The following is a 26,388-nucleotide window of genomic DNA, read 5'->3' on the forward strand; positions in this document are numbered from 1 at the left end:
TGTGGACAAACCAACTTACTTTACTAACGGGAAAATTGCATTTTAAAAACTCAGATTATCATTATCTAACACTTTAAACACTGAATTTTTTTGACTAACATTTTAAACCTTCGACATTTTTACCGTAATAAACCCCCAAAGACGTTTTCTTGTTCAAACACAACCGGTACTGTTCATTTTACATGTCAAAATGATGACATGTCGGTTTCTTAAAAAAAAAATACAGAAAAATTCGAAAGAAATTAGAAAAAATTGTAAAAAATTCAAAACAAAATTAAAAAAAAATCTAAAAATTCAAAAAAATTTAAATTAAAATTTCAAACTTAAAAATAAAATAAAATATTAAAAATTTAAAATAAGATCTAAATTAAAATGTCAAATTTTAAAAAGAAAATAAAATTTTAAAAATTCTAAAATAAGAGCTAAAATATTAAAAAAATAATTTGAAATTTTTCTTTATTTATTTGTATTTATATATTTAGAGCATAAGAGTTTTTTGCATCTTTAATGAAACATTTTGGTCATTTTCTTAGAAAATCTTTTTGGGACAAAACTCAAAATAATATATTTGAGAGAATTATTAGCCCTGCGTGTAGCCACCATCAATTAACATGAGGTGAAATTGGCGACCCCAAAATACTTTCTGTGAAGTGTACTTAGGCGCTAGTCGGATTATGTAAGGTGTCTGGATATCCGGATTATCAAAAAAAAGGTTTTTGGTGGTAGCAAATTTTGATATATTGTTTTTGATGGTGGCAAGTTTTGATATAATTATAAGTGAGAGTCACTTTCATTGGATGGAATTTTAAAATAAATATAATTTTTTTGGTTAAATATTTACAATTTTAATTTTAAAATTTGAAGTTTTAATTTTAACTCTTATTTTAGAATTTTTAGATTTTTTAGAATTTTATTTTATTTTTTTTAATTTGACATTTTAATTTTAGATCTTATTTTTTACATTTTAATATTTTATTTTATTTTTAAGTTTGAAATTTTAATTTTAATTTTTTAAATTTTGTTTTGAATTTTTTACAGTTTTTCCAATTTCATTCGATTTTTTCTGTATTTTTTTATTTTTTAAGAAACCGACACGTCATCATTTTGACCTGTAAAATGAACAGTATCGTTCGTTTATGAACAGTATCGTTCGTTTATGAACAGAAAAACGTTTTTGGAGGTTTATTATAATAAAAATGTCACTATGAAGGTTTAAAGTGCTAGTCAAAAAAATTCAGTGTTTAAAGTGCTAGAAAATGACACTGTGAGTGTTTAAAATGCGATTTTCCCCTTTACAAACCAGAGCCATGCTTTAAAGTATTATGCAATTTTGTCTTTGTTTAACCAACCGGTCAAGAGTTTTTTATTGATGATTGTTTAAAGAGTTTGAAGGTTTAGCATGTACTAACAAAATAATGAAAAAGAAAGAGCGCAAGAGATATTTCGAACCACACATGAAACAATACGTCGATCGAAGATTGTGAACTGAGAGACGATTTTAGCTGAATGTGTCACTATGTAGTAGTAACTGATCAATAACCATAGCAAACAAAACATCATTTTTGTAATCATACCTTAGGAGAGTGATGCCTTAAGGTTTGTTAGCCTCATTTACAACCAACAAATAGTGATCCTCGATGACATTCGATTGCCATTGGCGAGGAAATACTAATCAAGTTGATCAATAAGAATATTTACGAATCCATACTCTAGAAAATTAGATATGTAATTTTGAATATAAAAATTCTGTTATGGCGAATGCGTGATTTCATTACACAGATTTGAAAACATAAATCTCAATTTTGAGAGTGGATTCTCTCAGTTATTGGTGTCATTCCTACCTACCAGTGTATGATTGGTCGAGGAACCGGCCTGGAAAACATAATTATCTTGTTGATAAGATTATGTTCTAACGTTCATATTGCTTTATAGGTTGATGGACCATCTATTTCAAACATAATGATCATAAGACAGCGTGATCACCGCGTTTAAGCGTATGTCCTAAGCATATATTACAAGAAGTTCCTCTTCATTTTATTCAAATAAAAGGATTTGAAAAAAAGGGAATGAATAAAGAAACCTTAAAATTAGAAGAATATCCAAAATTAAACATAAAGTACCTCAGAAACCATAACATTAAGTCTTTCCAAACAAATGCTACATAGACAAATCTCTTAAAGAGATGTCTCACTTAGTACTTACACGCATCATTGCTTGGGTTGTTCCCTACGATGACTCCGGTTCCACTGAAATTACATGACCCGTCAGTGCGACCGTTTCTCTGGAAATAAGCGTTCATCACGAAAGACGCTTGCGACCTCACACTGCTAGGGTTAAAGCACGAACCACCGGTTTGGATCGGTTTACAGTCAATGCCTCCTTGACTACACACCCAATCAATATTCCCTTGCAACTGCGCATCAGTGGCTTCCGACTTAGCCACACACCATTTACCACCAGCAGTACTAGGTGTAGGCAAGGCTGGTGCTGGACGGACGCCACCTCCACCACCTTGTTTGTTTCTGAGGAGGCCCACGTCGTAAACCGGAGAGAAATCTGACCGGAACAGCCCCCAGTTCCTCTCTGCGGTTGGACCGGGCTTGCCTTCTTCGTTAAACAAACCAAAAATGTAAGTCTCGAACCGTCTGTTAGGCATGAGAGGTGTTCCTTGGCCTTGAGCACGTTTAATAATGTTGAGGTTGAACCAAGCCGCGTTTTCAAGGGAGCACCACGGTGCATCGCAGGCAGATGGCCAGCCTGTCTCACCAACGACGATGTCAACATCACCGTAGCCAAGAGCTTTCATGGCTGAGTAAGTCGAATCCATGAGAGTGTCATACATGTTTGTGTAGACTTTGCCGGTTAACGGGTCACGGACCGCCTTGTACGGTGAGCGGAAAATGGCGAAGTTGACGTTTTTAGGGTCGAAACCGAAGTAAGGGTAAGGGTTAACCATGAACGGAGACTTGGTCTGACGATGATAAGCTAGGATTGGAGCCAATACGCCTTTGTCCCAGCCTGGTCTGAATCGACCGCTGCTTGGTGCACCATTCAGTTCATAGGCTATAATGTTAAGTGAATGTGCGGTTGTAACCTGGAACCAAATTGCAACAGTCAGTATATTAAAATCAATTATTATCTAGCAAGTTACAATTGATAGCCATATTGGTCTAAATATCCCATGAAAGTTGTATACAATTTGATTTATTCGGAAATATACATGTATTTGTGATGTAATAAAAGCACACTACGACTTGTTTTCGCATTTGTCATCAGAAACATTCATAAATCATAACAAACAGAGCGGTGAGACAGCACGTGGGATAGTCTATATGGTCGGACCTTTGAATGATTATCATTCACTAACATTCTTTGATTTTTTTTTCTTGGAATTTTACGAGCGATATTTTTACCTTTTATTTAATGAAAAAATGGAAGCAAAAATAAAGAAACACGTTGAAGTACATTATGCTATTTGGACTTTGAATTTAACTTTAGATTGTTCCAACTTTATAAGCGCAATCAATGCATTGGTTCCGTGTTTTTTTTAAACGATTTTTTTTTCAAATTGCATTATCACGCCAATCATCAATTATTATCTACTAATGACGCACTAATGACATCGAAATATATTATTAAATTATTTAATCACCAAAACAGAAAAAAATCAGGAGATTAGGAAATGAAGAGATAAACCGACCTTAACATCTTTGACACCAGCACGAACCAAAGCAGCGTTAAGATTCTTCATCGCCGGTAAAAGATTCTTGATCATGTTATCATCTCCGGAGAGCAGAATCTCATTTCCGACAGAGATATACTTGATCTTTGTCTGAGGATGAAACGGTTGAATATTAGCAGAAACCCACCGACGAGCTTGTACTCCGTTAGCTAACGCCGGAATATCCCCGTTAGGGACAGTGACGACGACTGAGATTCCAGTTCCGGCGAAGGCACGGATGATATCTGGATTCACGTTGAAGATCTTGACGCTGTCTATCGAAGTCTGAGTCTTGAGGAAGTTCGCCACCTGAGTCGGCGGTGGGAGGTTCCCGAGAGTGCCGTAGTTGACGCCGATGGAGGAGATAGTAGCGGGGAGGGTGAGGAATACGGCGGCGGAGAGCAGGAGGAGGAGGAGAGAGATTGACGGTGGCGCTGTGGCCATGTTTTGCTAGTTTTGGAAAAGATGAAAGAAAAAACGATTCAAGTGAAACCCGTGAATTGTTTGGGGTGTTTATTTATGGGGAGAGAGAGAGAGAGAGTTAACGTTTTATTGAGAAACTATAAATGTAGATAAATAGATATGACTGTTTCTATAAACTTATACGTGCGGTAAGTGTATATGTACATTTTTTTTTTTAGTGACGAACAGCTGGGCTTTTTAGAAAAGGAAGTACAATTATTCTTCTCTTTTCGTGTGCGTAGGTTAAATTTAGGCAAACTTGTAAATAATTGAAAAAGTGGATTTGATTATGACCGTGAAAATTCTAGTTAATTTGGCTTAAAATTTTGGTGTCTTTTTGCTGTTTAAAATTGGTTCTTACTTTTTTGTGTGATGTAATCCAAAATCTTAACCTGTTTTTGGCTGATCTCGAAATTAGTTTATCGGATTAGTTTTACTATCCTACTAGATGATAACCTGCATGCGCGTAATAAGTTCTTATGATAATATTTAATTATGAAATGATTTTAACATTTTGCTATAATACAATTTTATCGATTATAAAATTATGAATACAAATGTTGATCTCTTAAATATATATCGTTGTTGAAGAGTTAACATATTATATCTCATTTTAATTATTTTTAAAACTTCATATGCACAAAAAAAAATTAAGTTTTGCGGCTAACACAAATCACCAAAACAAATAGGCAACATCAATTGTATAATGACGAAAGGGGATTAGGTTTTTTGCTCTCGATTTGTTTACTATTGACTCTCCATAAGCGATTTCATTTTCTACCTCTCTAGAATTGTGCTTTCGTTCTCGTCTTTGTTTAATTGATATGAGTTAAGTTTCTTTTTTAACTTCTTTTATGAATTCAGTGAATTACATAAGTGTCAATTAAAAAAAATGGACATTTGTAAAAATTAGTTTCATTCCATATATATATCTAAGAATCAAAATTTTGAAAAACAAAATCACCAGCAAACTATATTAACAGATTAGTGTTCAAATCTAATATATCAAGCTGTTATAGAATATAAATGCAAACTCAATATATAAATGTTTGTCTAGTATATATTCACCAACTCGGTCTAAAAATCATTTAACAAAACAAATTACTTATTTCACCAGTTAGGGTAATATCTGAATCCGAACGGGTAATATCCGAATCCGAATGGATATCCGAAGATAACCAAACATAAGTATACTTAACTCTATATTTCTAGTGTATTTCTCTCATTTTATTCAAAATATTTATATTAATGATTCTTATTGCTCAAAATTAGATAATATTCATATAATTATGGACAAAATTATTTGCTACTCACTTAAAATACATATCAAGTTCTTGTTTCTTATATTAACAAAAGTTGCATCTAAAATTTCAAAACAATAACTAAATTAGTGTCTTTCTATTTTTAAAGTTTATCTCCAAACCTATTAATAGTTTAATATTTTAACATTTTTTTTAAAAAAGTTAAGTTAAAATATATTTTAAATACAAAAAACTTAAACAATGAATAATTTATTATTTTTTCTTCAAAAATTAAATATCCAAATCCGAGCCAAAATAACTGAACCCGAACATAAAATACCTGAACCCGGTTCGAAATATAGAAATACCTCGAACGGGTTCTATACCTTTATACTGAAATATCTGATATAAACCCGAATGTGTATCTGAACGTCCACCCCTATGATATATGATTATTTGTATCTTACTTGAACAAACAAAAAAAAGTTAAACCCTTGATCACAAAATTTTTAATGTGAGACTTTTACCATTTTTAGTGATTTATAGTCGTTTTTAAAAATTCAAAATATAACATATAAGAAAAAATCTAATTGTTTTTATTATATGCTTGATGTGATTGTTTAATTTTTTTAATAGTATAAAATTAAACAAAAAAGAGAAAGATTAGAATTTGTTTTATCAAATATATATTATTCATAATTATTAATTGTCATATATATGTTAATCATATTAGGTAACCGTAGCTTTTATTTATGGAAAAAAAAAATTATTAAGGAAAAAAAAATATGTTCTTTTGTACACAATTAATTAATTTGATAGTTAGTTTAATAAAAAACATAGTATATAGTATATATTTATACGGACCAACTTATTTTTCTAACAATTCTAAAAATCATTCTCGTGATGACACGTGAATACGAAAACATGTTGTAATGATCCGGGATTAATATATAGGAGATTTATATATATATATATACCAATTTACTCGTTTCTAAGAAAAAAAAAGTAGATATGGAGTGTTGCTTTTCTTGGATGTGCTTTTTGAAAAGTTTTGTTCCTAGTGACAGATTTGAGTGTCCTAATTATACTATGGGTTATTAGTTAGAGTCGATATTATTATTTAATGTAACTAAAAAATCTTTTTAATAATTAATTATATATATCGGTCTCAAGTTTATTATCATAATGGCTAATTAGAATAATGATCTTAATGAATTAATTTAATTATTACTATTAATATATTTTATTTAACTCTTTGTGTTAATATTTTTTTTCTAAATCACCTTATTATTAAAAAGGCAATATCTTTCATAATTACAATGATAATCTTAATGAATTAATTTAATTATTAAAGTATTATTATTACTATATCTTATTTAACTTTTTTTGTTAATATTTGTTCCAAATCACTTTATTACCAAAAGGGAATTCATATATATATATATATATATCATTTTTATATTTAAAATGTAATTTAACAAAAACGAATTTCATTTTCTATAAATTATAAATATCTTTAATATAAATATAAATACCATAACTTAATAAATTTAAATATAAAATGCAATATTTTAATATAATTATAAATATAAATTAAACACACCAAATTATAATCAAATTAGAATTTTATAAACAAATATTATAGTAAAGTTGAATATTTTCAAAATCAAATATGCTAAAATATCATAACTTAGTAACTCTTAAACAATAGTTTTAACTAAAATTAGAGATTGATCCGCGTATCCGCGCGGATATTGGTTCTTACATTTTTATACATTGATATTTGCATTTTTTATAATTGGTGTTACATATTTTAAACGAGTCGTAATATAACTAATTGTATTCAAAAGACCTGGACCGAATCGGATAACATGGTTATTTTTGGTACAAATATTCTAACCCGTTTCAGATACATTTGTTATTTAGATATTTTTTAGGTTCTTATATATCAGAACCGAACTCTTCCAAATCTAAAAAGACCCAACTCAAAACCCGTACATAAACTTATAATATTCGAGCGGAGCTTAAATTCAAAAAAAAAAATGATACCCATAAAAGAACAATTGTATCTAAATGGATTGTCAATGTTCATACCTAGCTGATTTAATAAACTAATAAAAATGACTATTTCTATGTATTTGGCTAAATTAAGTGAAATAAAAAGTATTTTTTAGTGAAATAATTATATGGAGTGAAAAAATAAGTGACACTAAATATAATACATTTTTTATTATTTTGATTTAAGTTATTATTTTATTCACAAAATCATGTATTTAAATTATGTTTTTGGCTACGTAATTTTCCATCGATTGAAACTAAAATTTAAAAAAAAAGTAAAACAAACTAATCTGAACGTTTAACCATATGCAAAACCCAGTTATTTTACATTTTTGATTTTATAATTGGGACAAAGTTAATGTTGATTAACTAATAAATGAAAATCTGCATCTATTATTATTAGGGCAATATAATAATGATTTGATGTATTGTTAAGGTAATATAATTAATGAAATTGTTAGAATGAGTGCAATATAAAAAGAAAATTAATGTAATTATATTAATAAAATTACTAAAAAGATACTATACTTTTTTTATATTGCTATTGATGTTTCTAAACAATTTTCATTTATATTGGTATCCATATTTCCAAACAGTACCAAAAATACTTTAGTTTAAATAATATTGATAGTTTAGAGTATAAAACTAACTAAACAAAACAAAAATATATATTACTAATAAACCATCGCAAATATTTCTGCGTACGAATATGGATTATATACTATTAAAAGGGAAGGATTCTCAAAAATCTACTTAAACAAGGTTGTTAGACTATTTCATTAGATTTAACTATTTTTTTGGTCTTACCTTATATTTCTATAACTATATAAATACTTTACATAATTTAAATGAACTCATTTATTATTTTCCCATAATCTATTATATAATTACTCTAACAATAAATCTCTATGATCATTACCACATAGAGTACAATTAATTGTATAAAATTTTCAAAGGTTTAGTTATGTTTAATAGGTATATAATTTGTATTTTAAAAATTTAAGTACTCATTTGGTTCTCAATTTGGAATCTATTTTTTGGTTCTCAGTTCGGTTTCTATTTTTCGGTTCCAAAAATAACCGAGCATATCCTATTAAGATAGATCGACTCGGTTTCTGTCTTTATAATTGTCATTTGGCCACGTGTTTACTATAGAATCGTAGAAGTTTGAACGCTGCCGACCAAAGTCCAAAATAGATTCGAATTTCAATGTAAGAAAGATGTCGAGGAAGCTGATTCCTAACCTTGGCATCTGCGACCCAACTCTGTTTCTTTTCTAAAATAGAGTTTAGAATAAAAATGTTTCAATGGTATTCTATTTTTTACTCTATAATAGTATGAACCTATTTTTTATTCTATATATAGAGTAATTTTTTTATTTTTTTCATCATTTTATTTTTCACTTTGAAATAGAATATCATTGGAACAACGTCCAACTCTATTATAGAGTTATTCTATTTTAGAGGAATAAATTGAGTAAACCACGAGAGTTACTTGCTCTTTTTTAGCCACTTGTTGTGCTTTCTTTGCAAAAGAAAGATCCTTCCATGTCTCTCTTTTTCTTTTCTTTTTTGTCTCTGATCTTTCCATGTCTCATTCTCAGCTACTATTAGATAACAGTTTTTGTTATTGTCATTGTCATTTGCCAATGACATCAATTTCGCTGATTAATACAGCCAAGGCAACTTTTTAAAATCAAAATAGGTGAATGGAAGTTAATTTATTTACTTCTTACGAAAAATAAATAATTTAGATGAACATAAGATTATAGACCCTATATTTTTGGAACAGGAGCCGAGATTATTAAAAGACAAATTTCACTGGTGATAACAAACATGTCACCAGTTTGGCAGTTTCATTAACTGTGGTGGTTTTTTGAACTTTAGATTACACAACTGAATTCAAAATATAAGGCTTTCGAGAGTCAAATTTTAGGACTTCCAAATCAAATGGATTACTCAACACGACAACGTCAAAATCAGACAAAAGAAGATAGCAGAAATATATTTAGATTACACAACTGAAGAAGATTGTTAACACTCTTAACGAAGCTCAAGTGCCTTCACAGGATGTCGTTGGTATGTGCTTCATCTCAATTACTTAGATGGAAATATTGTTTTCTGTTTTTCATTTTTTTATGTCTGAGAAATCTAAGGGATGTGAATCTGTCTAGGAATCTTGATCTTGAAATTGGTAGAACATGATAAGGCCAATAACTACTTTGAAGATTTTATGAACTGATTTAAGTTCTTAAAAGACGTACTTGGATTTGGGAATACAAACAATTTTTGTATCTACTGGCTATGTAGTGAACTTTTGGGTAGATCAAAATATATTAAGATGTTGTTGTTACTCAAATTGTTTTTCATCTGCATTTCTGGTGCACATATGTTTTGGTTTATATAATGTTTGTAGCAATCGTTTTTGTTAATAACTAGCATACTATAAATTCTACAAATGCAGAGGTTGTGGTTAGCGCTCCATATGATTTTCTTCCTCTTGTTAAGAGCACATTGAGGTCTGACTTCCATGTTGCAGTGCTGAGATGCTTGTGAATTTGGACATCCCAAGGGTTATCCTTGGTCACTCTGATATTTTGATATTTTACCTCAATCCTACGTTTGTAGTTTGTCGGGGACAAGGTTGCCTAGACAAGGTTGCCTATGCACTTGCTCAAGGTTTGAAAGTGATCGCTTGTGTTGGTGAGACTCTTGAGCAGCGAGAGGCTGGGTCAACCATGGATGTTGTGGATGCCCAGAATCAAGCTATTGCTAATTTGTATATCTATTATATTGTCAAACACTTGTCATTGTTTATCTCCAAGCTGCATAGAAATGTTTTGCTGGCCGTTCTTCTTACAAAGAACTTTTTTTTGTTGGCAATGGCAGATCGAGTGTCGAAGTAGTCGAATGTTGTTACAGCCTATGAACCAGTGTAGGCCATTGGAACCGGAAAGGTCGCCAGCCTAGCCCAAGCTCAGTAAGTTATTCTCTATGCGTGTGAGAGCTAAGCATTGTTGCTTATCGCCATGACTATACATGAAAACTTATATTCTTTCTCGTCTATGAACACAGGTACATGATAAGCTTAGGAAATGGCTAGCAAAGAACGTGAGTGATGACGTGGCTGCTACAAGCCTACAACCCGCATCGTATACGGAGGTAAACAATAAATAACATGTCATATGACAGTACTTTGATTCAAACCAAATTCCTCCACAAAGTTTCTTTGATACTTAGCTTGATTATCCAAATAAATGATCAGGATCCGTCAATGGTGGTAACTGCAAGGAGCTAGTTGGCCAGACCGATGTTGATGGTTTCTTGGTCGGTGGTGCTTCTCTAAAGGTACATTTATATTGTGTTTTGTCTTTTGTTTGTTTCAGTCAAAACCATTAACTAATGTCTTTTCTTCTTCTTTCATTGTTGCTTTTGCAGGCTTTGAGTTTAGAGCCATCGTTGCCCGAAGCGAATCATAAAATTTCTTCACTAAAAATAATAATACATATTACAATAGAGAATAAACATATAGATAATATAACTTCCAAACATATTAATTATATAAGAAGTTTATTTTTGTAAAGAAATATTAATCAAGTATTTATCATTCAATTTTGTAACTATATTTTAAGATAAGATAAAACAAACCACTCAATATTTTTTTCATAATTAAATAAAGAAAAATTTTCTAACTTCAGTTTTTTAATATTTCAAAATGCATTCAAAACTAGAATCTCCAATATCTAATTACTCTAATTCTTTAACGATTAAAAATTATCTACATTGTTTGTTATTTAGGAAATCCATGTTTTCACTAAAACCGAACTTTTTAATCCGAACTAGGGGAATAGCCCCCGCGCAAGCGCGGAGCCGGATACGTTATTGATGCATTGTGTAGTCTTATATATGAGATTTTTTTTTTAACTTTTGTTTTTCCGTGTTGTATATAATCTATATTATAATAGATCGATTAGGTTGGTATGAGAATAACCGGTGATTTCTTATGTGTTGATATTTCATATCTTATGTGTGGACGTCTAAAAGAATATCCGATTTATCTTCATGAATTCAACATCTAGCAACATTTTCCCCATGAATATGTCGGACAGAGACCCACATATCCGCTGAGATTCAACATCTGATACGCCGACTAATTTACATCATCATTAGCTATCCAGTAAATCCGCAAGCTGTGCAAGTATAAGAAAATAATTATCTACCAAAGTTTAGAAACCCCAAACAATAGTGAAACCCTTTATTAGACATATAGCAAGAGAATATACATAACTTTATAAATATGGTAATGGCGAGATCTTTTAACAGAAATAAAAAATGAGTCTCCATGAGCTCATCTCAGGTCTATGCGAACCCTCTTAGTCCGTCCAAGAAGCTGTGTTTCTTTTTATTGATTGTTCATGTAGTTTTCGGCTGTGTAAACGACTTTGTTCACCTCCTTCTTGAAACTACCAATGTGTTTTAATTCAGATTTGAAGTCTGGAAAATTAGTGAATCCCTCCATGGCGTACAAGTCTTGGTGGACAACTTCAGAAAGTAAAACAAACAACAAAGGAAAGTTATATTAATCAAGGTTTCAGTAGGACTATGAAATTCTATCAATTTAAAGAGTTGCAATGATATGCGACACTGAGGTGAGAATTAAGCGACGAAGTGGGAGAACCCTAGGCCCTAGCTTTGAGACGGTGAAAAAGAATATACGATTAGGATGTTTAACGTTTTACGTCTACGCCGTGAGAAACGCCGGAAGTGAAGGCTTTGCTGCGGCGGAGGACTTAAAGGTAATTTTACTAGCTGTGTTTCAATATAAGTGGTTTTTAAAATTTCATTAAATAAAACTAATTTAACCAATACGAAAAAATACAGTATTTTATAATTGATCATAAATTTCAAATGATATTAAATTTTATCTAAAATACGGATATTCAATTCTAAGAAATTAAAACAAAACAGTTTAATTTTAATTTTCTTAATTATATTTAATTATAAGTATGACGATCCAAGAACAGGAAGAATTTTGTGCAATGTCTTTTGATTTCTATAATCATTTTAAGAATAGGAAGGATCTCGTAGATATGCCTTTTTGGTAGGTGTCGATAGTATGTGGCTAGTTATCCAAAAGAAGTGTCACGATTTATTTATTTATAGTCGTGACCAGTCAAATATTGTTCTTGAATGAGATCAAAACTCATTAATTAATGTATATATTCCTTCTAGATTTGACCAACGAAATGTTAATGATTCTGTATTAGCAATGTCAATATGACGCTCTGTGAACATTGTAATGTAATCATTGTAGAATATATTTGCCAGTGTTATTTTAGCCACTTTATAAATACAGTTTGCTCATGTTTGAATAAAAACAGGATCGAGGAAGAAAAAACATTGAAAATTTCGGTTAAACATTGGTTTAGTAGACAATATTGTGGACAAACCAACGGTTACTTTACTAATTAGAGCCATGCTTTAACTAATTATGCAATTTTGTCTTTCTTTAACCAACCGGTCAAGAGTTTTTTTGTTGATGAACTTTAAAAGAGTTGGAAGGTTTAGCATGTAAGTTACAAAATAATGAAAAAGAAAGAGCACAAGCTTATTTAAACCACTCTAGGCAAAATCTCTTGAACAGATGAAACAATATGTCGATCGAAGAGTGTGAATGGAATGACAATTTTAGCTGAAGGTGTCGTCACTCTGTAGTAGTAACTGATCAATAACATAGCAAAAAAAAAACCTCATTTTTGGAATCATACCTTAGGAGAGTGATGCCATAAGGATTCACAACCTCATTAACAACCAACTAGTAGTGATTAGGCCTAAGACATTTATCCGAGATCCGGATTCGATCCGAGATTCGATCCGAAAATCCGGATATCCGGAGAGGCCGAATCCGGATCCGGATAGTAAAATGTTGGATCCGTCAAAGCCGGATCTGATGTGCCCCAGTCCATGGATCAGTACATGAAACTAGCTCCGCATGGACATCAGGACGTTCTGAACAATTCAACCGAGGTTCATCCATCCAACCGTACCGATCAGACTGACCGAGCCGTGTACCGGATCGACCCGCGTTTGTCCGGAATGGGGTTTCGGCTGGAACCACGATCAGACGACCGAACTGACCGTACCAGAGCTTGTCTTGCCCGACCATCTCGACAATCTAAGGACAATAGTCGAGCCAGACTTAGCTTGGGTCGTGAAGAACCTGAAGACATACATGGATTCTCACCCGGCGGACCATCCGGACAGTCCCGCAGGAGTCCTTATCGTTACCGCCGTGCATCTATCAGGTTCGGATGAACCTGTACAATAGCCGAAGGGTTTTCTTGACCAGAACGTGAACCGAATGGTCATCTTTGACCAATCTGCATGGAAGACTGAGTCTTTGACTCATTAATAATATTCTAGTCAATGTTTCTATTTTCTATGCCTTGTTTTCCCACAATTCTTTTTAATTCTCTTTGACTACAAGTAGTATAAATATGTAATCTCTTCCATGAATAAAATCAGTCTAAGTTTGAGTTTATTTTTGTTTTCTTCTTTTCTCTGATTGAGAGAGAGAGTTCTTTAGCTAGTTCATTGGTGTGAACCGGCTTGTTGATTTGGTGGTCAGCCATTTCATCTTTGTGTGTTGTTTGGTGGTTAGCCAACACATTCATTCCTTCTTGGGTGGTTAGCCAACACATTCATTCCTTCTTGGGTGGTTAGCCTTAGATCGTGGGTATATTAAGAGTCATTCCACATCTCTTGACGATCCTTTCAATCCATCTCATCTCCAGAAATGCCATTGCCTTCTCGGATCATATCCAACACCCAGCTAAAGTGATCCTTCCCGATTTAGGGCATATCAAGTGGTATCAGAGCCACTTTGGCTGGTTTGTTTTCTTTCATCTTCTCATCTCTCCACGTTTTTCTTTTCTTATTTCTTGGATCCGGATTGTTCCTTTACTCCCTTGTGATTGCCTATTATATATAAAAAAAATCGATAAAAAAAAAGTTTTGGCTTGAATCACTTCTGAAGAGAAATCCATGGGGAGTGGTGAAAGAGAAACCCTGCTGGCTGAAGAAAAACCCAGCCTTAGGACAGTTAAGGCGGATCCATATCAAAAATTTCTTCATCTTTCTTTCTCTTTTCTTTTTCCCACAAAAGTTTGTTTTGGGTTTTGATTGCTGAATTTTGACTGCTTATCATCCTTTGAACCAGTGGAAAGAACTCTGAGTGATCACCTAAAAATCCTGAGCTAAACACTTTGAGAGTGTGAGAATTTTTATTTGCTAACTCTTTTGTTAAGTGTTTTCAGGATGTTTGGACTTCTCAAGAAATCAAAACCACAACAAGACGTTTACTTTCCTTTTAAAACCGTGTTAGAAAAAGAGCAAATGATTTTTGGAAATAAGAAACAGTTTGCTTCTGATGGGTTTGATTTTGTGCAGAAACAAAGAAACCAAAGGAAGAGACAAAACAGGTTCGATGACGATGAGAAGTGGGTCAGAAGTGGTGATCGTCCCTTCACCAAAGCCAAGAGAAGCAACTGTGATGTGTTTTATCAGAATGAGCTTCAGACTTATGTCAAGTTGGAGAAGATGTTGCATAAGGAAATTCATGCTATCCGGCAACTCAAAAAGAAGGGAAACACCAACACTTCTCCTGCACCAAAACAACATAATCTCAAACGAGGTAACCTTTCTTCTCTTTCAAATTCCGATTTGAAAACTAATGTATTTTCTTTTGATAAACGCAAAGCTGTGAAAACCACAAGCAAAGCTCATTCTACCAGGTGCTTCAAATGCCATATGATCGGACATTATGCTAACAAGTGCCAAAACCAGAAACCGTTGGTGACTTTGGAGAATGACAAAGTTGAAACCGAGCCAGAAAAGGAAGAACTTTTAGTCTCATTGCCGATTTTCGATGACTTCACAAATAAGCCAATGGAGGGGCTAGATGAAGAACAAATCTGTGGTCATCAAGCAAACCAAGAAGGATCTTATTCCATTCAAAAACCGGACCAAATTCAAGGTGAGCATTGTGCTGATTATAATTATTTTGCTTATAACCCTTTTCCTTTTAATGTTACAGATTTGAGGACAAATCTTTTTGAAGGAGGGAATGATGTACCCCAGTCCATGGATCAGTACATGGACCCAGCTCCGCATGGACATCAGGACGTTCTAAACAATTCAACCGAGGTTCATCCATCCAACTGTACCGATCAGACTGACCGAGCTGTGTACCGGATCGACCCGCGTTTGACCGGAATGGAGTTTCGGCTGGAACCACGATCAGACGACCGAACTGACCGTACCAGAGCTCGTCTTCCCCGACCATTTCGATATTCTAAGGACAATAGTCGAGCCAGACTTAGCTTGGGTCATGAAGAACCTGAAGACATACATGGATTCTCACCCGGCGGACCATCTGGACAGTCCCGCAGGAGTCCTTATCGTTACCGCCGTGCATCTATCAGGTTCGGATGAACCTGTACAGTAGCCGAAGGGTTTCCTTGACCAGAACGTGAACCGAAAGGTCATCTTTGACCAATCTGCATGGAAGACTGAGTCTTTGACTCATTAATAATATTCTAGTCAATGTTTCTATTTTCTATGCCTTGTTTTCCCACAATTCTCTTTAATTCTCTTTGACTACAAGTAGTATAAATATGTAATCTCTTCCATGAATAAAATCAGTGTAAGTTTGAGTTTATTTTTGTTTTCTTCTTTTCTCTGAGTGAGAGAGAGAGTTCTTTAGCTAGTTCATTGGTGTGAACCGGCTTGTTGATTTGGTGGTCAGCCATTTCATCTTTGTGTGTTGTTTGGTGGTTAGCCAACACATTCATTCCTTCTTGGGTGGTTAGCCAACACATTCATTCCTTCTTGGGTGGTTAGCCTTAGATCGTGGGTATATCAAGAGCCATTTCGCATCTCTTGACGATCCTTTCAATCCATCTCAGTTCCAGAAGTGTCATTGCCTTTTTGGATCATATCCAACACCCAGCTAAAGTGATCCTTCCCGATTTAGGGCGTATCAGGATCCGGATATCTTAATTTTTTTATTCCAGATATCCGGATCCGTAAGTTTTATTAATAACTATTTCAAAAATAGTAATATCTATATAAAAAAATTAATTTTATTTAATATATTTTCATTTTTATAATAGTATATATAAATTTTATGTAAATTTTGTTATATTATACATCGAAATGATTAAAAACATTATATATATTTTTATTTTTAAATTATTGTTAATATTTTATATATATTAATATTATTTTTTATTTATTTTAAGGATCCAAATCCGATCAGGATATCCGCCGAATATTACAATTTTTAGAAGGATATCCGACATCCGGATATCCGAGAACCCCGGATCCGGATAAGGATAGTAAAATTATGGATCCGCCGGATAAGGATCCGGATCCAGATCCGGATATCTTAAAATTGTCTGGATACCTGATCCGTCCCATTGTGATCCTCGACAGTGGCGGAGCCATGGAGGGACCCCGATAAAATCAATAAATTTTTAAATATAGGCTTGGTTTTAACGTTATTGTCTTGGACAGATGGTTAAGATCACCCCTTTTGACCCATGTGTCGTATGTTCAAGTCTTATATATGCCCTCTTTCCCTATAATAAAAATTAATTATGACCCCCACAAAATTTCTTTTTGCCTCTGCCACTGATCCTCGATGACTTCCGGTGGTCATTGGCAAGGAAATACTAACCAAGTTGATCTATAAGAAACATTTACAAATTCATAGACTAGAAAATTTAGATTTGGTTTTGAATATTTAAATTCGATTTCATGATTTTGTTATACAGATCTGAAAATATAAATCTCAATTTTAAGACTGGAATTTCTCATATATTGGTGTCACCCAACCTACCAATGTATGATTGGTCAAGGAACCACCTGGAAAACATAATTATCTTAACCAAGGGAGGACGACCAGTGGTTTTGAGGGAGTTTTGGCCCCAATACGAACCCGGGTTCGAATCCCACTAGCCACCGTCGATTAAAATGGGGTGAAAAAGGCGGCTCTCCAGGATGCCTTCTGCGGAAGTGTACTTATGCGCTAGTCGGATTCCCTCCGTGGTGTCCGGATTACCTGAATTATCAAAAAAAAAAACATAATTATCTTGCTGATGAGATTATGTTCTAACGTTCAAATTGCTTTATAGGTTGATGGACCATCTATCAAACATAAAGATCACGAGCCAGCGTGATCAACGCGTTAAGCGTATGTCTAAAGTAAATATTATAAGAATTTCATCCTTATTTATTCAAATAAAAGGATTTGAAAAAAGGGAAATGAATACAGAAACCTCAGAACTAGAAGAATATCCAGAAAATCAAACAAAAAAAACCTCATAAACCATAATTTTAAGTCTTTTTTTTTATTCCAAACAAATGCTACATAGACAAATCTCTTAAAGAGATGTCGCACTTCTAGTACTTACACGCACCATTGCTTGGGTTGTTCCCCTACGATGACTCCGCTTCCACTGAAATAACATGACTGGTCAGTTCGACCGTTTTTCTGGAAATAAGCATTCATCACAAAAGACGCTTGTGTCCTCAAACTGTTCGGGTTAGAGCACGAACCACCGGTTTGGATCGGTTTACAGTCAACGCCTCCCTGGTTACACACCCAGTCAATATTTCCCTGCAACTGCCCATCAGTAGCTTCCGACTTGGCCACACACCATTTACCACCACCAACACTAGGCGCTGGCAATGCTGGTGCTGGACGTCCACCACCACCACCAGCTTGTTTGTTTCTGAGGAGGCCAACGTCGTAAACCGGTGAAAAATCTGGCCAGAAAAGCCCCCAGTTCCGCTCTGCGGTTGGACCGGGCTTGCCTTCTTCGTTGAACAAACCGAAAATGTAAGTCTCGAACCGTCTGTCAGGCATGAGAGGTGTTCCTTGGCCTTGTGCACGTTTAATAATGTTGAGGTTGAACCAAGCCGCGTTTTCAGGAGAGCACCAAGACGCATCGCAGGCAGACGGCCAGCCCGTCTCACCAACGACGATGTCAACATCACCGTAGCCGAGAGCTTTCATGGCTGAGTAAGTCGAGTCCATGAGAGTATCGTACATGTTTGTGTAGACTTTTCCGGTTAACGGGTCACGGACCGCCTTGTACGGTGAGCGGAAAATGGCGAAGTTGACGTTTTTAGGGTCGAAACCGAAGTAAGGGTAAGGGTTGACCACGAAAGGAGACTTGGTCTGGCGATGGAACGCTAGGATTGGAGCTAATACGCCTTTGTCCCAGCCGGGTCTGAATCGACCGCTGCTTGGTGCACCGTTCAGTTCATAGGCTATGATGTTAAGCGAATGTGCGGTTGTAACCTGAAACGAAGTTGCAAAAAAATAGTATACAATATATTAAAAACAATTATTATCAAACAAGTTACAAATTGATAACCATATTGGTCTAAATTTGCTATGAAATTAGTATATTATTTGATCTTACTCGGACCAAATATGTATTTCAGTATTTGTGACGTAATCAAAGGACGCTTTAAGACATGGCAGACACACTAGGAAAGTATCCGAATGTAAAGACAAACAAGACGGTGAAACAGCACGTGGGATAGTCTATATGGTCGGACCTTTGAATGATTATTATTATCATAAAAGAAAATTTGCTTACTTGCGAAGTTGCGATATTTTTCCTTTTTTATAAATGAAAAAAATGAAGCAAAAGTAAAGAAACCCGTTGAACTACATTATGCAGCTGCGCAAGGATTTGGACTTTGGATTTAACTTTAGATTCATTGTTCCAACATTATGCGCAATCAATGCATTCGGTAAAAAAATGCATTTATCACGCCAATCCTCAGTTACTAAATAACCAATAATGACATCAAATGTATTATTAATTATTTTATCCCCCAAAAACAGAAAAAAATCTGAAGATTAGGAAATAAATACCCAATAATGACATCAAACGTATTATTAATTATTTTATTCACCAAAAACAGAAAAAATCTGGAGATTAGGAAATGAAGAGATGACTGACCTTAATATCTTTGACACCAGCATGAAACAAAGCAGCGTTAAGATTCTTCATCGCCGGTAAAAGATTCTTGATCATGTTATCATCACCGGACAGAAGAATCTCATTTCCGACAGAGATATACTTGATCTTTGTCTGAGGATGAAACGGTTGAATATTAGCAGCAACCCACCGACGAGCTTGTACTCCGTTAGCTAACGCCGGGATATCACCGTTAGGGACGGTGACTACGACGGATATTCCTGTTCCGGCGAAGGCACGGATGATGTCGGGGTTCACGTTGAAGATCTTGACGCTGTCGATGGAAGTCTGAGTCTTGAGGAAGTTCGCCACCTGAGTCGGCGGTGGGAGGTTTCCTAGAGTGCCGTAGTTGACGCCTATGGAGGATATAGTGGCGGGGAGGGTGAGAAATACGGCGGCGGAGAGGAGGAGGAGAGAGATTGACGGTGGCGCTTTGGCCATTGTTTTGCTAGTTTTGGAGAAAATGGGAAAATAAAACGATTCACGGGATTGGGGGTGTTTATTTATGAGGAGAGAGTTAATGTTTTATTGAGAAACTATTATATATAATAGATAAAAATAGATATGACTGTTTGTATAGGGGGGGTATACGTGTGCTATAAGTGTGTATGTATAGTTGATAGTGACGAACAGCTGGAATTTTTAGAAATAGAAGTAAATAATAAGATTTGATCCATAAAAAAGGAAGTAAATAATAAGATTTGACCACAAAAAAGTAAATAAGATTCTTGTCTTTTCACGTTCGTCGGCTTAAATTTAGGCAAAGTCGTAAATAATTGGAAAAAGTGGATTTGGTCATGACCGTGAAAAATTAGTTAATTGGCTTTTTTTTTTTTTTTATCAACTTAAAACATTCATTAAAAGGCCTCAGGCCCAGGAGGAGAACACACTATAGAGGCAGGTTTTTGCCAAATTGCCTGTCTGCCCATTAAGGTCACGAGAAACAAAGGAGAAGCAACAAAAAACGAAAGACGATGATAGAGACTCGATGTCCGAGAGAATTCTGTAGAGATTCACCGGCTTGTTAACCGAGTTTATGGCTCTGATGAGCGAAAGAGAGTCTGAACGGATCCAGATTTTGGTGATGCCGAGGTGTTGCCCGAATAGCCAACCCTTCAGCCATAAGCGCTGATGAGACCCAAGTTTGGTATTGACAACCATCTGATTGGGTGAGTGATGAAGCTGAGTCGAAGATCCAGGCCAGACCGGCGGTGAGAGATTCCTTTTTCCAAGCGGCGTCGGTGTAACAAGTTACTGTCCCGACAGGGATCGATGGCGGTCTTGCTTGGATCTGAGTATTCTTCTGTGGAGATTTGGTGGGGTCCTGAGCCTGTAGCCATTCACGAGCATTCACAAGGGATTTAGTGGCCGTGGCTTGTGCAGAGGTTGGTCTTGACTCAAACAGAAGTTTGTTCCGAGTGGTCCATAGATGCCAACACACCCAAGAGAAGATGTCGCTGCTTATACCACTCGGCGGCAAACAGGTCCATGTCCTTGATGTCTGAGCAGCTTCACTAACTGATAAGCAGAGCCCCGGATCAAAAGTCCCAGACAGGGGAATTAGGCTCCATACCTAGGCCGCGTAGGGGCAATGTAGTAATAGGTGTTCAGTAGTCTCAGTCTGACCGCAGTGAACGCAGTTAGTATTCTGTAACATCCCCCTCTTCTGTAGATTCCCATCCGTTGGAAGAGCTCCTTGAATCGATTTCCAAATGAAGATCTGTAGCTTTGGCGTAGAGGAAATATACCACACCGATCGATGCCAATCAAAGGAGTCAAGCGGAGCGCTACTGTCCAAGAGTTCTTTATCAGCAATAGCCGCAGCATACCCTGACTTTGCGGAGTATATGCCAGACTTCGCTGGGTACCAAATGTAGGAATCTCTTGCTTCTGTTTTGCTCGGTTTGATAGTCAATATTTCCTCAACAAAATCAGGCATTATCCTACTGATCATCTCTATATTCCATTCACAGGTACCTCGATTAATAAGATTAGAGACATAGAGATCATTTGTACCTTCCTTGAGTGGCCCATACGGTATAATGCGAGACGTAGTTGATATCCAAGCATCCGTCCATACCTTGATCTCTGTCCCTTCTCCCACTGCTCTTCCAATGTGGGAGGCTAGTAAGTCTCTACCAGCGAGGATACCAGTCCATCCATGGGAAGCGCCTTTCACCAATAAATTAGTTAATTGGCTAAATATAGTTTTTTATATTTTATTTTGTCCATGTTTTATTGTCTTTTTGCTGTTTTAATTGGTTGTTACTTTTTTGTGTGATTTAATCCAAAAAGTCCAAAATCTAAACCTGTTTTTTGCTAATCTCAAAATTAGTTTATATGATTAGTTTTACTATCCTATTTTTATGTATATGCCAAATTTACTGGTTGGAAAGAAAAAAATTGATTGGACGCGATTGTAGATATTCTGGCAGTCAAAATTTAATCTAGAACTATATGTCAATCAAACAAGTTTTTTTTCTTTAGAAAACTCACATAAAAAAATCTCTACAACATTAAAATATGGTGGTAGAAAAATTTATTTTCACTGTAAAAATAGTACTTTACAAAGATACATCAAAATAATCTACCGATTAAATTTTAAGGCCAAAAAAATAAATCTACCGTTAATTCCAATCATCCCCAAAGTAGATATGGAGCGTTGATTTTCGTGGATATGCTTTTCTCAAGATGCTTTTAATTTTAATGACCGATTTGAGTGTCCTAATTATATATTTGGTACAATTAACAAACTTTTTTTTTGGACAGCAATTAACAAACTTTATATTAAATGAAAAGAAAAAGAAAAAGAGATAAATTGATAGACGCGGTTTCTGATTGTCATATGGACACGTGTTTACTATGATAGAATCGTAGGAGTCTGAAGACCGCCGACAAAAGTCAAATAGATTCGAATCAACGTATGATGTTCCGGAAGCTGATTCTTAACCTTTACGTACCCTTTTGTTTAGCCACTTGTTGTGCTTTCTTTAGTAGAGAAAGTAGGCATGGACATTCGGGTCTTCGGGTCTTCGGGTCAGGTTCGGATCGGGTATTGTCGGATCCGAGTCTTTCGGGTCCTAGCAATTTAGATCCATATAGATACTTATAATTTTTCGGGTCGGTTCCGGGTCGGATCTTGTCGGATCCGGATCGGTTCAGGTCTATAATTTTAATACCCGTAAAATATCCAATATTTTCGGGTATATTTTGGATCCGGATCGGTTCGGGTATTTAGGACCCGAAATAGACCCGAAATACACGAACTGGACCCGAAAACTCTAAAAATACCAGAAGAACCGCAAAAATACCCAAAAATTTATCCAAAATCAGACCCGAAAACCCAAAACATACCCGAATTTTATCCGGATACCCAAATTATATTTTCTAAAAATCTAAAATTTCACCCGAAACCTACAATTATACCCGAAAATCCAAACCCGGAACTTTAAAAAAAGTCTGAAATACCAAAAATATACTCAATCACCCAAATATACCTAGTATATACAATTATTTGCGGGTACTTCGGATACCTGAACGGGTCTCGGGTAGGACCCGGATCCGAACCGAGACCCGCGGATCCAAAAAAAGAAGACCCAATAGGTACTTAGCATGGATCCGGACCCGGATCCAAATCTGTATTTTCGGGTCGGTTCCGGTTCGGGTCTTCGGATCCGGGTAAAATGCCCAGGCCTAGAGAACGATCCTTCCATGTCTCCTTCTCCGCTGCTACTAGATAACAGTTTTATTGTCATTGTCATTTTGCCAATGACCCCAATTACGCTGATTAAGTGATTATACAACCAAGGCAAGACAACTTTTTTAAAAACCATATTAGGTAAATTGGAAGTTAATTTATATACTTTTTACAAAAAAAATCAATTAGGTGAACATAAGATTGTAGACCCTATGCTTTTGGAACATGTTTGGAGCCGAGATTATTGAAATACAATTTCCAATGGTGATAACAAACATGTTACCAGTTTGGCAGTTTCATTAACCGTGGTGGTTTTTTAAACTTTGGATTACACAACTTAATTCAAAAATATTGGGCTTTAGAGAGTCAAATTTCAAGACTTCCAAATGAAACGGGATTACCCAGCATGACAACGTTACGTGAATTATGCATGTTTCGTGGTGATTAGTCTTTGGATCTAAAAAGTTTTTAGAATTACACCATAGTTATAAAAGAAAAAAAACATTACAACGTCAAAATCAGACAAAAGAAGATAGCCGAAATATATTCAGAAAACTAAACTAGTAAACGAAGAACATACTTAGTGGGCTTCATCTATTTCTTTTGCCTCATGCATTTTGATGGGCCGTAAAACCTTATTGCGACAGGCACAGGCCCAGCAGCACTCTCCACGCCACATTACTCCGTAAACTTACGTTATTACCCTCATCTTTCCAGACCTTGGCCTACACGTCGATGATATTTCCCCTTCCCTCGTAATTTACTTTAATATTCTCTCTTCCTTCCTAAGTCCTCTCGGGGGAATATTCCTCTATGCCTAGACACGATCGTAATTTCCAAACTCAAATAATATTGAGAGTTGGTATAATATAATAGTGACCCCTGCGAGAGACAACGGCCACTGAACACTCTCTCTCGGTCTAGCTCTCTACATCGTCGTTTCTCGTGATCATCGTTCATAAAGATGGTATTAATGCTTTGATTGGATCTTGGCATGGATGTTGTTGGCTAAGATTTGGATTACGCTTATGTTGTTGTTGTGAACTTTGAATCGATGTAGAACGGAACTGTTGAGGAGGTGAATGACAGTAAACAAACATTTAAGTCAAATGTGCCAGCTGGAGTAAACCGTGGAATAGCTTTGTCTTGACATTATGATGCATTCCAGGCTGTAAAGAAAGGTATTTGGTATGATGCCTTCCAAGCTGTAAACCGTGTGTGATGGAGATATATTTGATTATCTTGTAAAGAAACGTTTTTTGGTTAAGAGAGCGAATACAAGTTAGAAGTAAAGCTTTTATCAAGATCTCTCAGTCTCCTTTTATTCACATGGTATCAGAGCTCATTTAACCCTAACAGGTGCTGTCATGGCTGAGCAAGATCCATATCCTTTTCCCACAAGTGTTCACATTACAAGTTCTGTTACCATTAAACTAAGTGACAGCAACTATCTCCTATGGAAGACTCAAATGGAGTCTCTTCTCCGCAGTCAGAAGCTGTTGGGTTTCGTTACTGGCCAGATTCCACCTCCGCCGGAGCAAGTGACAACCGTGGTTGACAACGTCAATATTCAAGCCCCAAATCCTCGTTCTGAAGCTTGGACTTGTACGGATCAACTCGTCATTTCTTGGATCTTTGGCACACTTACTGAGGAAGTCCTAGGTACAGTACATGGTCTATCTACGTCTCGTGATGTCTGGTTCTCATTAGCTGACAACTACAACAAGAGTTCTATTGCTCGTGAGTTTGAGCTCAGACGGTCTCTCCAGTTGATGACTAAGAAAGGCAAAGACTTTACTACCTACTGTCGTGAGTTTCGAGCCATATGTGACAAGTTGAGCTCCATTGGGAAGCCCATAGAGGAATCCATGAAGATCTTCTCATTTATCAATGGCCTTGGAAGAGAATATGATCCAATCATCACTGTTGTTCAGAGCTCCATGACTCGAATCCCTCTTCCGACTCTGAACGATGTGATTTCTGATGTTTCTGGTTTTGATGCTCGTCTTCAGTCGTATGAAGCAACATCAGATGTTACTCCCAACATGGCTTTCCAGACTCACCGAGGGTACTACAACAACTTGAACAGAGGACGAAGCAACAACTATTCTCGTGGTCGCGGTGGTTACTCTGGTCGTGGTGGTTTCTCAACTCGTGGAAGAGGTTTCACTCAACAAGTCAGCAACTCTGGTGGTGGCAATAACAACAACAACTCTCGCCCTGTGTGTCAGATATGTGGCCGCACCGGCCACTCCGCTCTTCGTTGCTGGAACCGCTTTGATAACTCTTATCAGAGTGACGACGTTCCTCATGCTCTGTCCGCTTTTCCAGTCTCTGATCCTAGTGGCAGGGAATGGATAGCTGACTCAGGTGCCACTGCTCACATGGTTCCTAATACATCACAGATGCAGAATACTACTCCATACAATGGTTCTGAGCATATCATGGTGGCTGATGGCAATTTCCTTCCGATTACCCACGTTGGTTCCACAACGCTCACCACTGAGACAGGTAGCCTCCCTCTAAACGATGTTCTTGTCTGTCCTTCAATGCAAAAATCACTATTATCTGTATCCAAACTGTGTGATGATTACCCCTGTGGAGTATTCTTTGACTCTAATGCTGTCTATGTCATCGACCTCGATGCTCACAAGGTGGTGACAAAGGGAACTCGAAATAGAGGCTTGTATGTGCTGGAGAAGAAGGAGTTTGCGGCTTACTTCTCAAACCGTCAGTGTGCAGCTAGCGATATGGTGTGGCATCAACGACTTGGACACGCGAACTTCCAGATTCTTCAGCTCCTCAAGCAAAGCAAGGCAATCATAGTCAATAAGAGCAGCATTTCTCCCATTTGTGGACCTTGCCAGATGGGAAAGAGTACGCAACTTCCGTTTTTTATTTCAGAGTCTAGTGTCAAAGAACCCATAGATCGGATACATTGTGATATGTGGGGTCCTTCTCCGGTTGTATCAGTTCAAGGGTTCAAGTATTATGCAGTCTTTGTTGACAACTTTAGTCGCTACTCATGGATAATACCTCTTAAAGCCAAGTCTGATTTTTGTGATGTGTTCATTGTCTTTCAAAAACAAGTCGAAAATCAGTTTAACAAGAAACTGAAAGTCTTTCAGAGCGACGGGGGTGGTGAGTTTAT

General features: G+C 35.7%; 3 protein-coding genes across 5 annotated transcripts; 1 reads left to right on the forward strand and 2 right to left on the reverse strand.

The window, feature by feature from the left end:
• Nucleotides 1-2,063: 2,063 nt before the first annotated feature.
• LOC106312692 (glucan endo-1,3-beta-glucosidase-like) lies at nucleotides 2,064-4,317 on the reverse strand. Its single transcript, XM_013750307.1, has 2 exons — nucleotides 3,701-4,317; nucleotides 2,064-3,094 (listed from the first exon to the last, which is right to left on the reverse strand). Exons 1-2 carry the CDS (start codon nucleotides 4,163-4,165, stop codon nucleotides 2,192-2,194), a joined length of 1,368 nt encoding a protein of 455 aa, XP_013605761.1. The 5' UTR covers nucleotides 4,166-4,317; the 3' UTR covers nucleotides 2,064-2,191.
• Nucleotides 4,318-9,939: 5,622 nt separating this feature from the next.
• On the forward strand, nucleotides 9,940-10,960 carry LOC106309146 (triosephosphate isomerase, cytosolic). Its single transcript, XM_013746214.1, has 6 exons — nucleotides 9,940-9,953; nucleotides 10,021-10,260; nucleotides 10,371-10,383; nucleotides 10,557-10,643; nucleotides 10,747-10,761; nucleotides 10,868-10,960. Exons 1-6 carry the CDS (start codon nucleotides 9,940-9,942, stop codon nucleotides 10,958-10,960), a joined length of 462 nt encoding a protein of 153 aa, XP_013601668.1.
• A 6,295-nt stretch (nucleotides 10,961-17,255) lies between these two features.
• Nucleotides 17,256-20,072, reverse strand: LOC106311861 (glucan endo-1,3-beta-glucosidase-like). 3 transcript variants are annotated; one of them, XM_013749180.1, is made up of 3 exons: nucleotides 19,523-20,072; nucleotides 17,963-18,849; nucleotides 17,256-17,604 (listed from the first exon to the last, which is right to left on the reverse strand). In XM_013749180.1, the coding sequence occupies exons 1-3, from the start codon at nucleotides 19,979-19,981 to the stop codon at nucleotides 17,601-17,603; spliced, it is 1,350 nt and encodes a 449-aa protein (XP_013604634.1). In that variant the 5' UTR covers nucleotides 19,982-20,072; the 3' UTR covers nucleotides 17,256-17,600. The 3 variants fall into 3 exon arrangements, with proteins under 3 accessions (XP_013604634.1, XP_013604633.1, XP_013604632.1); XM_013749179.1 differs by having other exon boundaries at nucleotides 17,957-18,849; XM_013749178.1 differs by lacking the exon at nucleotides 17,256-17,604 and having other exon boundaries at nucleotides 17,811-18,849.
• Between the last annotated feature and the right edge of the window lie 6,316 nt (nucleotides 20,073-26,388).

Source organism: Brassica oleracea, chromosome C8 (assembly GCF_000695525.1).
Source record: "Brassica oleracea var. oleracea cultivar TO1000 chromosome C8, BOL, whole genome shotgun sequence".
Taxonomy (NCBI): Eukaryota; Viridiplantae; Streptophyta; class Magnoliopsida; order Brassicales; family Brassicaceae; genus Brassica; species Brassica oleracea.